Source organism: Lynx rufus, unplaced genomic scaffold (genome assembly GCF_022079265.1).
Source record: "Lynx rufus isolate CCGP_SWC_20201006 ecotype Redwood Valley unplaced genomic scaffold, mLynRuf1.p SCAF_11, whole genome shotgun sequence".
Taxonomy (NCBI): Eukaryota; Metazoa; Chordata; class Mammalia; order Carnivora; family Felidae; genus Lynx; species Lynx rufus.
The window spans coordinates 2,395,124-2,411,330 of NW_025814825.1; the positions used below are offsets into that span (position 1 = coordinate 2,395,124).

At 36.6% G+C, this 16,207-nt stretch overlaps 1 protein-coding gene across 5 annotated transcripts in view; it reads right to left on the reverse strand.

The window, feature by feature from the left end:
* FAM13C (family with sequence similarity 13 member C) overlaps nucleotides 1–16,207 on the reverse strand; it is a 167,331-nt gene that overhangs the window by 69,135 nt on the left and 81,989 nt on the right. For all 5 annotated transcript variants that reach the window (XM_047071765.1, XM_047071742.1, XM_047071773.1 and 2 more), the window contains one exon: nucleotides 15,343–15,406. In XM_047071765.1, coding sequence (XP_046927721.1) covers nucleotides 15,343–15,406 — 64 coding nt within the window. The remainder of the gene's footprint in view (nucleotides 1–15,342; nucleotides 15,407–16,207) is intronic.

Genomic DNA, 16,207 nt, shown 5'->3' on the forward strand with positions numbered 1-16,207 from the left:
CTATATTGTCAATTATTTTAAAACAAAGGATTAAATATATAATGGGGGGAAAGACAGTCTTTTCAATAAATGGTATTGGAAAAAATTGGGCAGCTACATGCAAAAGAATGGAAATTGACTGCTTTCATATACCATACACAAAAATAAACTGAAAATGGATTAAAAGTTCTTTGTGAGACCTGAAACCATACAATACCTACAGAAAATCTGAATAGATTACTAGTAATGAAATTAAATCAGTAATCAAAAAACTTCCAAAAAGCAATAGTAATTTATTAGACATCAGCCTTAGCAACATATTATGGATATGTTTTCTCATGATAGGGAAAAACACAAAAATAAACTATTGTGACTATACCAAAATAAAAAGATTTTGCACAGCAAATAAAACAATGAACAAAAAGGCAACCTAGTGAATGGGGAGAAGATATTTGCAAATGATATATCTAATATATATATCCAAAATATATAACAAACTTACACAACTCAACACCAAAAAAGCAAATAATCCAATTAAAAATAAGTAAAGGATCTTAATAGACATTTTTCTGAAGACATACAGATGACCAACAGACACATGAAAAGATGATTGACATCACTAATCATCAGAGAAATGCAAATCAAAACCACAATTAGTATGGCTAGTGTCACAAGAAATGTGTTGACAATGATACAGAGAAAGAGGAGCCCTCCTGCACTGCAATGAAAGCAAAAATAAACAAGTAGATTATATCTAACTGAAACACTTCTGCAGAGCAGAGGAAACCAACAAAGCCAGAATTACCTTGATATCAAAGCCAGAAAAAGACACTACAAAAAAAGAAAACTATATGCCAGTATCTCTGGTGAACATAAAAAGGCAACTTACTGAATGGGAGAAAATATTTGCAAATAAAATCTGATAAGGGGTTAATATCTAAAATATATAAAGAACTTATAAAACTCAATTGCAAAAAAAAATCTAATTGAAAAATGAGCAGAAGATCTGAATAGACTTTTTTTTTCCAGATAAGACATACTGATGGCTAATAGACATATGAAAACATGGTGAACATCACTAATCATCAGGCAAATGCAAATCAAAACCACAATAAGATATCACCTCACCCCGTTAGAATACCTGTTATCAAAAAGACAAGAACTAACGTTTGGTGAGGATGTGGAGAAAAGGGAACCATCATGCACTGTTGGTGAGAATGTGAATTCACTATGGAAATGATAAGCAGGTTCCTCAAAAAATTAAAGACAGAAATACCATATGATCCAGAAATTCCACTTCCGGGTATTCCCTCAAAGATAATGAAAACACAATTCAAAAAGATATGTGCACCTCCTATATTCATTGCAGGATTAATTTATAGCTGAAGTGTGAAAACAATCTAAGTTTCTATCAATAAATGAAAGGATAAAGGAGATATGGTTATGTGTATAGACCAAATATGGAATACTACTCAGACATAAAAAAGAATAAAATCTTGAGAATTAAGAATACACTTATCTATCTATCATCTATTTAATATTAATCTATTTAATTATCAAATTGGCTTCCATACAACACCCAGTGCTCATCCCAACAAGTGCCGTCCTCAATGCTCATCACCCACTTTCCCCTTTCCCCCACCCCGCATCAACCCTCAGTTTGTTTTCTGTATTTGCCTCCCTCCCTCTCTGTAACTTTTTATTCCTCCTTCCATTCCCCCATGGTTTTCTGTTAAGTTTCTCAAGATCCACATATGAATGAAAACATATGATACATCTGTCTTTCTCTCAGTGATTTATTTCACTTAGCACAAGTGAACCCTCCAGTCCCATCCACGTTGCTGCAAATGGCAGGATTTCATTCTTTCTCATTGCCAAGTAGTATTCCATTGTATATATAAACCACTTCTTCTTTACCCATTCACTGCTAGGAATTTACCCAAGGGATATAGGAGTGATGATGCATAGGGGCACATGTACCCTAATGTTTACAGCAGCACTCTCAACAATAGTAAAATTATCGAAAGAGCCTACATATCCATCAAGAATACACTTATCTTGATGAGTTCTGAGTAATACATGAAATTGTTGAATCACTGTTTTATACAACTGAAACTAATACTACACTGTCTGTTGACTACACTGGAATTAAAACAAAAATGAATGAATGAATGAAAATGAAATTGCAACAACATAGATGGCCCTTGAAAGTATTATTCTAAGTGAAATAAGTCAGATAAATACCATATGATCTCACTTACATGTGAAATCTACAAAGAAAACAAAACTAATTGATAGGGAGAACAGAGTGGTGGTTGCCACTCTGTTGGGGGATTTAGGGGTGAGCAAAATGGCTGAAGGGGATCAGAAGGTACAGACTCCCAGTTGTGAAATTAATGGGTTATGGAGATGCAGGGTGCAGCATAGTGACTATAGCCAACTGTACTGTAGTGCATATTTGAAGGTTGCTGGGAGATGTATCCTGAAAATTGTCATCACAAGAAAAAAATTTTTGTAACTTTTTATGGTAACAGACTACATCACTTGTGATGAACATTTTTTAGGGTGTACAAGTGCCAAATAATTACATTGTACATCTGAAACTACTATAATGCTGTATGTCCATTATAGTTCAATTAAAAAAAAGAAGAAAAACTAAACTCAGTAAAACATGGCACAGTACTGGCCCCATAGGAGCTTTTAATCATAAATCTACCACTGGCTTATTCTGTGTCCCTGGGCAAACCATACAACTATGCTGGGCTTTAGGCCCCTTGTTTTTCCTGATGCCACTACCTTAACCACTTCAATTTCTAAAATTCAATGAATATTAGAGATCAATAACTATTCCACTAAAAATCATAAAATCACATGTCAGATGAAATACACTACCTATCTATGCCTTAAAGGGGGCAGGTCACACTGGAAAGTATTAGTTATTTCCTCAAATATGAATTTTTTTTAGAAAACCAAATAAAATCATCTACCTGTTTTAAAATCTGATTTTTATAGCCCTAAGAAAGCCAATAATATCTTAAAAAATCAAAATATACCAACACTAGCAAGGCCAGACTATAGGATATTAAGTTGATGTGTATTTCTATCTCCCTGGGAAGTGGAGATTACAAATTTCATTCTTCTACCACAGCTCCACACTCCATTCTAGTACCAGATCCAGAGCTGGGTACATAGTTGCTTCTAAATAAGCACTGTTAAAAGAAAGAATTACTCCTTAGAGAAAATATTCAAAAAGTCATAGCTTTAAGGCAAAATTTCAGTCTTAGAACGAGCAGAAATATTTTTTAAAGCTATTGGGGGTCAGGGGAATATATATATATATATATATATATATATATATATATATATATATGGCTGTCAGCTTTATATCCTGCCGAGTAAGAGCATGTGGGAAAACAAATAAACAAATAAACCCTTCCCATCATTTCATCAGAAAATGGAAATTTTAGACCAATCTCTAAATAAAAGACCAATCTCTAAATAAAAGCATCCAGCTTTATGGAAAAACTCACTGCATTGTTCTTGGTTTTTTTTTTTTTCTTTCTTTTTTTTTTCTATGAAGCAGTAAAAACTACAGCACACCTGAGAGTCACTGCAGTAGACGCAGCCTACTCTAGTTTTCCATGAGAGAGCAAAAAACTAGTAGTATGAAGAGAATTAAACGAAAGAATGAGCAACAAGGAGAAGAATCATGAGAGTACAGCAGAAGAAAGAGCAGGAGCCAATGGGACAAAACTCTAGTGGAGTGTGGCAGATGGGGAAGGCCAGTAGACAAATGGCAAACACAGGTCTATCAGCTATGGTAGGGGTTACCGCAACTCCTCTGCTCAGCTCAACACCTCTGTAGTTTTTTTAATTCTCAGATGAGGAAGAATATAGGCAATTGTTGGCATAGCTTCTGCCTTTTCTGCCAGCATCTAAGGATTCTCCTGAGAGTGAGGACCTTAGATCTGATTCTCCCAGAAACAAAAAGCCAGGCTGGATTGTTGCCTCTGAATGGCAGGACAGATTAAACCAGCTTGGAAACTGTTCTGAGTTTCTTTGCTGTGTCGTTCATGCAACTGCAACTAAGAACATGTTGGCTACAGGATGTCCTCATTGACAACTGACAAGAAATTGTCTGAAATTAAATGATAATAGGACACTGTGCCAGCTGAGGAAGAAACCTTGGTAAGGAAGCAAGGTCACTTTATCTCAACTCAGAAAACCATACCAAAAAATTTCCAAATGACATCCTTAAGTAGTCCAGCACACAGGAAAATTACATTGGATACCATGTTTCAGAGACGAGTATTATGCAGTCCAGCATCCATTTATACACCGTCTGATGACAGCACTCCAAGATCTAAAGTGGGAAATATAGTCTACATCTAGCCAATCAGTTAATTCCATACCTCAAGGTCATAGTGACTGGTTCAGCCAGAAGCTCCATGCCCCAACCTACATAAATGAAACTGAAGTTAGGACTTTCTACCCTTTTACTCTGTGAATGGCCCAAGATTCATGTACCCTCATTATTCAAATACTAATCTGGGTGCTGCTATGAGGGATTTTGCAGATTTAATTAAATCTTAACTCAGTTGACCAAAGATATAGAGATTATCACCCAATCAGGTGAGCCCTTTAAGGCAGGTAGTTTCTTCCAGCTGGCAGCAAAAGACAACATCAGAGAAATTTGAAGCACAGAAGGATTTGGTGTGCTGTTGCTGTTGGTGGCTCAGTGATGAAGGCAGACATGTGAGAAGGAATGCAGGTAACCTCTAAAATCTGAAAGCTGCCCTCAGCTGATGATTAGCATGGAAGCAGGGACCATAATCCTACAACCCTGAAAAAGTAAATTCAAGCAACAACCTGAATGAACTTGGACATGGAAACTTCTTCAGAATCTCCAGATAAGAACCTATTGTAGCCAATGCTTCATTTCAGTTTTATGAAACTTGAGCAGAGAATCCAAGTGAATCCACCCAGATTTATGACCTACATAACTATGAGCTAATAAATAGGCCTTCAAAACCAGTAAGCTTTTGTTAATTTGATACACAGTAATAAAAAACTAATATACACTGGAATTGCTAGCTGTAAGAATAATGTCCCTAGAGAGAGGTCAATCTAAAAATAAAGCCAGTATAGGAAAGCAGAGATAAGAGATGGAAAGAGATGCCATCTACATGACAAGTTTTTAATCCCTGGATCTAGCCATGCATGGAGCCTATCCTGATCCTAAAAGTTCCCACTGTGTAAGTCAATAAAATTCTGTTAATATTAAAGCCATGTTGAATTGACTTTAAGCCACAAGGAAAAAAAATCCCAGATACTTGAAAAAAAGATAAAAAAGAGGAAAATATTCAATTAATTCTGAACTATGGCCAACCCCTATAGTCTAGATTTGCATTTTAATAGAAAAATACAGCTGATTATTATTCCTTCAGAAATAATACCATTCAGCTAACTGAAGAGTATCAAAGGCCTAAAGCAGCCTCTTATTATATTATTTTCTCAAAATTAAAACAATTTTGAGGGAGAAACATTTCAAATGAAACAGTAAGTACCACCTTGAGGTCTGATACAACTTGAGGCCAAAATATCTATATACTAACCTTTGGATGGTAATAAAAAGACAATTAAATTATTTGCATGGAGACACACATATAGACACATGCATATAGGCTCAGGAAGGAGCACTACAAATGTGAAAATTGGTCTACTTTTAATAAAATTAAAGTATTAAAGGATTCTTCATAGACTGTAAAGAGGCAGGTATCTTTAATGTTGAGGCTAATGTCGAGTTATTTTGACTAGCATTAACTCAACAAACAAAGAGTAACAACAGTACTAATGTAAAAGAATTGTGAATTTTTCATACTGGTTTCTGGTAGATAAATGATCTCTTTCACGGCAAGCTATGTAAAATAGATGTCCACTTTGTGAAATAAGAACTTATTATTGATGTTAGGTCATTATGGAACATTTGCTGCATATGAACAATTTATTACACTTGTTTCTTATAACACAGACCCTTCTTGAAAATTCCAATGGCACTCCTAAAGATATTGTTTCTTTATGGTAGAACCTCAGTCAGGCCGTAGCACAAGACAAGACTGAATCCAATTGCACTTTGGGCATTTTTTTCTTCCTCTAGTTTTTTGCCAGTCACTGAGAGTGATGATACCACAAACAAATCTAGAAATGTCCCAGCTATTTTTGATAAGGTCAAAACTAAACTTCAAAGCAGCCATAGGTATAGAACACATCTCTAGGATGCCCTGTACAGTCAACACCTAAATTATTCCAACTCTATTCTGTAAACTCAGTGGTCTTCTGATGGAATCTTCAGAATAGTACTGCACTTCAGAATATTTATTGCATTAAAAAGATTCTATTACACTCTTTTTGTAAGGACTCATAAAAGGAGTCCAATATGGTATCAAAGAACTTGTGATTGTTGGTTTCTTTCAGATATACTAGGTTTTACTGGTTACCAGGTAAAATGGCATAGCCAGTGTGACTATTCTTTCAATTAGAAAAGTTGACATAATGTGACTAGAATTTTCTCTACTTTCAGAGGGCATTTCCTTTTCCTACTCTCCACTTCACAGAGTTAGAAAGAGCTAAATAGGGTACAAAGGTTATATTAACATTACCATTTTGACATTTACTATTAGTTATCAATTTCTTTTCTCCTATAAATACATCCCATGATCTGGATATACATGCTTCATTGATTTTCATTTGGGTTAGTTTCTTCCTTTCCATAAGAGGCCCCTTTTATATTCAGTTACTTCAATGTCAGAATGATAGCCATGCTAATATCTGTCCCCATAATTCCTCAGCCCCTTCAAGCATAATGTCAACTCCATTTAGCCATGGCTGGCATCTCAGCAGGTTGCCTTAAACTTCCAGGATCTCAAACTGTCTAAGAACATTCTCCATATCTTCCATCTTTTCTACTTTTCCCTATACGTAAACTTATTCTAGTATTTTAATTATATTAAGGTTATATGTTCTTCTGTGCTTTAACAGTCAGTCATTTCACTTGGACTCCTTACTTGGTAGGAATTATATGTCTCCAAAGTTTGATTCTGGGGACACAAAAAAGGCTGGAAATATTTCCCTCAATTACCCTTTAAGACTTACTTACCTTGAAATTCTCAGAATAAAGTTGTAGGGCTTATTGTGGGCAAAAGACTAAGGTGGCATGTATTTGTTTTCTAATTCCAATGTTGAATAGCTGCTTCTTTGTGCTTAACATATATCTTTGTGGTAAACATTAACCAATGGCAAGATTTTTTTTCTTCAGATTTATAAACTGGTTCCTTAGGCCTAGAGAGGTTAACTCTACATTGGCCCATGACAGTGTAAGATAGTTTTATAGCCAACAAGCCTCAGAGGGAAAGGAAATAAGGAATCCACGTAAGAGCAATTAAAATCAATTTTTTCTTTCAGTGCCCATTGGCTTGTAGCTGACCTTACTTCTAGGACCTTGGAATTCCAGGCAAAAAGTGAAATAGAAACAAACTCTTATTCACTCAGCAGAAACTTGCTTTATCCACAAGTTAAGTGCAGAATACCTTCAAAGTATTTATCAGATAAGAAAATAAAACACTTTTTCCTGAGCACAGAAGTCATGGACATTTTTTGAAGTGACCATTTCCTTCTGTAAGATGATAACAGAAGAACTGGGTTAGGCAAGTATAATGGCAGAAAGTCCAAATTGACTAGAATTTCAGTATGTTCCTTAGGCTGTACTATTTCAGCTAAATTGACCTCAATTCTTCACCTTTGATCATGTAGCATCTCTTATTCTTGTACAAAATTTATAAATAATTAAATTAAGTGATTATGGCATTTTTATAACACTTTTTATTGTTTTCTCCCCAGAGGACTTCCAGGGACGATTGGAGAGTAGAAGGACCCTAAGTTCACCTCACCCTACAGATACTAGACACTTACATTATCAGTGTAAATAGCCCAGGAAATGATCCCAAAACTGGCAAACAAACTTCACAACTAAATGTAGTAAAAAGGTCACATGGAAGGGGGTAAGAAGGGCACAAACATAGTGGGGTGTTAAACAAGCTGTGGCTGCCTATAGAAGGGAGCCACAGATATGGAGGGAGAAGAGAAACAGATGCTCACACCAGGGAGCCTGCATGGGGAAAACAAATACCTATAACATTTAACTTTGAAAACCAGAGGGGCCAAATTTTGTGAGTTCTTACAACTAGCAGGGCTTAAAGCCTGGAACTTTAAAAATCAGCAGGCTCAGCTTTGAGAGAGCCAAGAGGGCAACAGAAAACTGAGTCCTACCCTTAAAGAGATGGCACAACAAATAGCCCATGGAAATATATAGGATAGAAGCAGCAGTTTGAAAAATGCCCAGGGCATATGGGAGGGAGAGATATTTACTAACTGCAGGTTCCAGAGTACAGAATTTGCTAGAAGACTCCTCTAGGAACAAAGGAGCTAGCAGGTGCCATTTCCCTCCCCTGGTCCCAGGATAAACACATGGCCATCTGTGGGAACCAGGGCAGTGCTGCCAACATTTGTTACCTAACTTGCTTACACTATGCCCTTCCCCCTCCAGCCTGGCCTGCCTCAGTCCTGGGACTGTGAGTCCTCTTTCCTAGAAGACTGGTGCAAACCTTACCAACAACATGTCTCCAGACAGCATGCTTTGCAAGGCTTTGACTGAGCTGCAGTGTTGGCAGGTCACCTCCTATAAGGATACACACACTTTGTTAAAACTGAGTGCCCTCTTGTACCCCAATGTTCATAGCAGCACTCTCAACAATAGCCAAATTATGGAAAGAGCCTAAATGTCCATCAACTGATGAATGGATAAAGAAATTGTGGTATATATACACAATGGAATACTATGTGGCAATGAGAAAAAATGAAATATGGCCTTTTGTAGCAACGTGGATGGAACTGGAGAGTGTGATGCTAAGTGAAATAAGCCATACAGAGAAAGACAGATACCATATGGTTTCACTCTTATGTGGATCCTGAGAAACTTAACAGGAACCCATGGGGGAGGGGAAGGAAAAAAAAAAAGAGGTTAGAGTGGGAGAGAGCCAAAGCATAAGAGAATGTTAAAAACTGAGAACAAACTGAGGGTTGATGGGGGGTGGGAGGGAGGGGAGGGTGGGTGATGGGTATTGAGGAGGGCACCTTTTGGGATGAGCACTGGGTGTTGTATGGAAACCAATTTGTCAATAAATTTCATATATAAAAAAATTAAAAAAAATAAAACACACACACACACAAAAATAAAATAAAATAAAATAAAAAATAAAAAATAAAAGTTTGAAATATTGTGGTACTTATCAAAATGTGACACAGAGACACAAAGTGAGCAAATCCTATTGGAAAATGATGCCGATAGACTTTCTTGATGCAAGGTTGCCACAGACCTTCAATTTGTATTTAAAAAAAAGCAATATTTGCAAACTGCAATAAAGTGAAGTAAAAAAAAAAAAAAAAAACTGAGTGCCCTGTCCATGTGCACTTTGTGGATCAGGCTCTAGCTGGCACTGGTCCTGGCAGCAATGGCATGTCCCCTGTGGAAGAGGGCCATCATGTAAAATTTATGGGCACTGCACTGACCCAACCCTTGCACATTTTGCAGTGGCCCCAGCTGGCCCAGTCTCAACAATGGCTGCATCGCTTCTGGAAAAGGGCAAGTACTCTCTTGTTAAAAATGCACACCCCACCCACTATTTTCAAGAGCAGGAGACAGATAACTTTCCTAACACAGAGAAAAAGCCACAGGAAGTTAGACAAAATAAGGAGACAGAGGAATATGTCCCAAATGAAAGAACAGGACCAAACCACAGTAAGAGACTGAAGCTAAATGGAGGTAAGTAATATGCCTGCTAGAGAATTTAAAGTAATGGTCATAAAGATACTCACTGGACTTATGAAGAGTGGAGTACCTCAGTGAGATCCTTAACAAAGAGATAGAAAATAAAAAAGAACTGATCAGAGATGAACTCAATAAATTCAAAATACAATAGGTGTAATAAATAGCAGGCTAGAAGAAGCAGAAGAATGAATTAGTGATCTGGAGGACAGAGAAATGGAAAGTAATCAAGCTGAGCAGATGAGAGAAAAATAATTATGCAAAATAAGAATAGATTTAGGGAACTCAGCAATTCCATCAAGTGCAATAACATTCACATCATGGGGATCTCAGAAGAAAAAGAGAGAGAAAAGGGAGTGGAAAATTTGTTTGAAGAAATAATAGCTGAAAATCTCCCTAATCTGGAGAAAAACCGATATCCAGATCCAGATATGCACAGAGAGCCCCCAACAAAATCAACCCAAGGAGGTCCACATCAAGACACATAGTAATTAAGATGGTAGAGAGTAGTGATAAACAGAGAATTTTAAAAGTAGCAAGACAAAAGAAGACAGTTACATACAAGGGAAACCCCAAAAGGCTATCAGCAGATTTTTCAGCAAAAACTTCACAGGCCAGAAGAGAGTGGCATGGTATATTCAAAGTGCTGAATGGTAAAAATCTTCAGTCAAGAATATTCTATCCAGAAAGGCTATCATTCTGAATAGAAGGAGAGATAAAGAGTTTCTCAGAAAACCAAAAGCTAAAGGAGTTTATGATCACTAAACCAGTCCTACAAGAAATGTGAAAGGGGACTCTGTGTATGGAAAGAGCATAAGTGTAAGAAAAGTAGGAGGTACAAAAGCAATAAAAATAAGTATATCCATAAATGTTAGTCAAGGGACTCACAAAATAAAAGGATGTAAAGTATGACACCATATACCTAAAACATGGGAGGAGAGAAGTAAAGAATGGGTTCAAACTTAAGTGACCATCAACTTAATATAGACTGCTATATGCAGATGTCACATACAAACCTAACGGTAACCACAAATCAAATATAGTAATAGATATGCAAAAAACAAGGGAAAGGAATCCAAGCATACCACTGAAGAAAGCCAATTTATGGTGAAAGAAGAATGAAAGGAAAGAAAGGAACAGAGAAGATCTAATATATGCTCCCCAAACTAGGCCTTCAAGCATTGGGAAAATGAATAAAAACGGGGGTTGGAGGGGGAGAGAATCAATAAATGTTAAAACTGAAAGGGCTCTTAAGTTAACCCAATCCAAAACTTATTGCCAGAGTGCCTGGGTGGCTCAGTCAATTAAGTGTCTGACTTTGGCTCAGGTCATGATCTCACAGTTCATGAGTTTGAGCCCCACGTCAGGCTCTGTGCTGACAGCTCAGAGCCTGGAGCCTGCTTTGGATTCTGTGTCTCCCTCCCTCTCTACCCCTCCCCTACTCACACTCTACCTCTCTCTCCTTCAATAAATAAATAAACATTTTTTAAAAATTTAAAAAAACTACTTCCTGCCTCAATTTTCCAAATGAAAAACTAAAATAAGTTGATGTGATGCTTTATTATCTGTGGTCTATAATAGAAAAAGTCGTTTGAAGGCACAATATGGCATGCTTTCTCAGGGAAGGGGAGATCCATTAGTTTTCTTTATGCATCTGCTATTTTTCTAATTGGAACTGAAGCCAACCAGGAAGAGGATTTAGTAATATGTAGAGAAGGAAAACAATATTTGTTCTCATTTTATCCTTCAATTTTTTGATCTACTGAGTGCTTGTCAATTATATGGACATGGAGGAATAATTAAAACCAAGGATTAAGATGGATGAGACATGGGTAGTGGATAGATCTCAAGTCTAGAATACTTTCCAAGCAGGATCCAGAAGACTCCAAAAAATAAAACCTCTTGATGTCTTACAGATGAAGAATCTGACAGTCCAGGTCAATGGCAACAGGGAGACTTACTCAGTTTTTCAGCTATAAACTCCTGTCACATAGTCTCAGAGACACTAAAACTCATAGGATGAAGATACAAGTCTTATCAAGAGACCCAAGGTCAAAGACTAGTAGCTTGAGACTCACTTAACAAAAATGAGACTAGCTACAATCAAATCTATATTCATGCCAACTGGAAATAATAAGTGAGTGAGTTTTCCAGTTCACTGGGAAAGTAGGGGAATACACCCAGAGACAGATGCTTATATGTAGATTTATCACATCATGTATCACTGAGTAAAGGACACCTTGGGTCAAGTACCAGTTCTGGAACCAAAATATAGCTGAGCCCCATCTATCTGTGACAGAGAAAGTATAATTAAAAAGTTCAAAAAGTAGAAGTAAATTGCCAGATGAAATTTGGGGAAAATATAAATAAAGCACATACGTAGCATCTTAAAATTTTTATCATATATATATATATATATATATATATATATATAATAACCAGTTAAATGTATTTACACTCTATAGGATGTCTCCTTCAATATATATTATATATAAAACTTTAGGGTCTATGGAAATGTCTGGAAAATATTTGTGGACCATCTCATGAAACTCAAGAAATGCTTTTGACTTTAGATTTGCAATTGGGATGAAGAAGGAAAACAGATACAGAACTGGTGGGTTCTTTTCACAAAACTAGATAGCTGTATGTGTGTGGTACAGAAGGGGGCAGTGGTAAATAAATACAAGAAAGAAACAAAGAGCAATGAAGAGAGCTCACATAACAAAAATTCCACCTTGTATTTCTATTTACAGATGGAAGGAATACTTGTATAAAAAGTCACTTGTTCAGAGACCAAACCACAACTCATTAAAAAAAAAAATTATTCTCAGTAACAACTTATCATAATAGTCAAAAACTAGAGGAAAAAAACATACAATGGGTTACAGCAAGGAGAATGAAAACTTAAACTACATACCTAAATATGTATGAATCTCAGAAGCACAATACTGAGTAAATGAAACCAGACACAAAAAAGTACATACAGTGCATTTGTGAAAAGCTCAATAATAGACAAAACAAATTTATTTCAGTCTGAAGAATAGTTATCCTAATTGGAGAGTAGTGAATGGAAGGAATTACTAAGGGGTGTCTGGGATGCTAATAATAGTGTTTCTTAATCTAGGTGCTAGTTACACACTTTATGAGAATTTATCCAGCTGTATATTTGGGATATACACACTATTCTATATATATTTTCCATTTCAATTAAAAATACTAGAGGTGCCTGGATGGCTCAGTCAGTTAAGCGTCTGACTTCGGCTCAGGTCGTGATGTCATGGCTCGTGGGTTTGAGCCTTGCGTTGGGCTCTGTGCTGACAGCTCAGAGCCTGGAGCCTGCTTCAGATTCTGTGTCTCCCTCTCAATCTTCCCCTCCTCCACTTGTGGTCTCTCACTCTCTCTCAAAAATAAACATAAAAAATTTTTAAAAAATACTAAAGCAGCATTTCCCACCTGTGTTCCACAGGACTCTGTTGCCTAAAGAAATGTTATGTTATGGACTTCTTCCATAAAATAATTTGGTTTTCCATACATTTGGAAAATGCTGGGGAAAACCCAGTTAAATATATTTCCACTCTGTAGGGTGTCTCCTTCAATGATATTAACTCTCCCTGCATGGGCTTGGATCCACTCATACTGTCTCTATTCAAGTTTTTCTAAGGTTTCCTCTGGCCCCCAAATTTCAGTCACAACAGAAACTGCATGAAAGGATGTGGATCTGTACATACCCCACATAGTTTGCCCCCTGACTGGAACAAAACCACTTTGAACACACACTGAATCTTATCAACCAGGGCAGATCAGCAGCACCACCTTATCATGGAAGAGCACACATTTAAAATAGGGTGTTGCCTCCTCTTTTGAAATCATGACTCCATTCAATGCTCTTGCACCCGTCTAATCCCAGAGCAGTGAATTGGCACATTTCATGAAATTTGCCAATACAATACAGCAAACGAATACAGGAAAACAAATTTCAAATAGAGCTTTTTACAGCTGTGATTTTGGAATGCCCAAGTAATCTCAGCATTCTCATGGATTTCCAGCTTATAAATCTGAGTTTCTTGCAAATACTTGAAACCTATCACAAGTTGACTCTTACAATCACTTCATTTTTCTACTCACTTATGTCAAAACAAATCAATGCTTCTTTATAGCTAGCATTTTACTTGTTCACAATGCATTCATTGATTCAGGCTCTTGTCTCTTTTTTCTTAAACTCTTTGTCACTCTTGTTACCATGAGTGAGATTGTGGAATGTGAAGGCTGTCTCTATGCACAAATAAATAACAAGCAGTGTTCTATGTTGTTAACTTTAGGTCATTTTCCACAACTTTAGTCATTTATCTAACTTAATTCAATCAACCATCTAGTTTACCTTTGTCTATTCATTTCTGCCAAATTCTAAAGTAAAAAAAAAAGAAAAAGAAAATCCCCTAAATTTAGCTAATTACCTTTTTCTTGGAGGGGGAGAAAAGATCAATCTTCAAATGACTTATAAACAGTATGCCTCAAGTCCATCATCTCTTCCTGGCATCTGAGCATCCAGTCTTTTCATTCCTTTTGCTGTAGTCCTAATCAGATATACCACCCACTGCTCCTTAATTATAAAATGAGGGCAGGGAAACTAGACGGTATTTCAAACCAAGGCCTTAAGCCAAGGCATTCAGAATAACGGATCCTAATTATGTTATATTGATTTCCAGCAGGAGGATTAAATTATCTATTTCAAAGAAAATTTAGAACAAACATTAACATAGTGATGTCTGGTTTGGTGAGAAACCATTTGGAGTGGAAAACAGGACTTCAGCGTTTCAAAGCATACTAAGAAGACCATACTGCAAACACCAAACTATATTATACTCCATGGATAAATAGTAAGCATGATTATATTTGCCATTAGAAATAGAGGGAGAATAAAATTAAGAGAAAATTCTACAAATGGAACTGCCATAGCCATGATTATACAATCCTAATGCAAAGTTGAAAAGAGTGTAATAAAATGACCACTGGAGCTTGGGTGGCTCAGTCGGTTGGACATCTGACTTCAACTCAGGTCATGATCCCCCAGTCAGTGAGTTCGAGCCCCACATTGGGCAATGGGCTGATGGCTCAGAGCCTGGAGCCTGCTTCACATTCTGTTTCTCTCTCCCTCTCTCTCTCTCTCTTTGCTCCTCCCCCGCTTATGCTCCATCTCTCTGTGTCTCTCAAAAATGAATAAACGTTAAAAAAATTTTTTTAATGACTACTGGACTTGGTTTATGTCCAAGATACAGTGAGCAATCTTGCAGATAATATTTTAAATATATTTGCTCCAGAATGAGGAAAAACATTATCCAAAGAGCTACAGGAAAAACAAATTCACTTAAGAGTAAAAACACTTAAAGTTTTAATCAGAAAGAATTCCTTATACTAGGAAAAAGAATAATACATTTCATGATTAGCTAATTCATGTTCATAGAACTAATAATGATGACACCTACCTCATTTAACTCTTGCCGAGTCTCAAAAGTGTCCTTTGACCAAATGGTAGCCCTCTGGTCGATTCTATAAAATACAAAGAAAACGTATTTCCATTGAAAAGAAACTTTTCAACAATGTACAATTTGAAGCTGGCAGCTACAGATCTGGCTGTACCCTTGTTCAAAACCCTCAGTGGTGTCCCACTGACCATGGAATAAAATCCAAACTCCTTATAATAGTGTACAACACATTATTATTATTATATATTATATCAGTGCTTAAATTCTGCCAGCCTGCCTGATCCCACTTCCCAACACTCATATCCTGTTCCTTACACTCCAGGCTCTTTTGGCCTTCCCTTGGTTTCTTGAACACATAGTGCTGGTTCCCATTCAAACCTTCACACTTGTCCCAAACTGTTCTCCCCAAGATCTTCATAAACAGACTCTTCTCAGCATGTAAACATCAGTTCAGTTGTGATGTCACCTCCCAATAAGACTTCCTGATGTCCCTGACTAGAAGTAATCACTATCACACTGTCCTTAATTTTCTGCTTAGCACTTATCACTATCTGAAAGTAATCTGTTTGTTTGCATTTCCACATTAAAAGGTAAGCTCCAAGAAGTTAGTGATTTTGTCCATTCTCTACACTGCTGAATCTTGAGTACCTAATACAAATTCAATATTTTTCATTCATTCAAAAAAAGTCTTATGTGATCAGATAGATCTGATACAGTCACTACAGAAGGATACCATTTGTTCACTGAAGACAGCATTTGAAAATTTCATGCTGTCTTTTTACTAACACAAAAAACATAGCAATTTCTGGGTAACATTGTGAAGCTAGGTTCTGCCACTACATAGTTTCTAATAAAATAAGGCAAA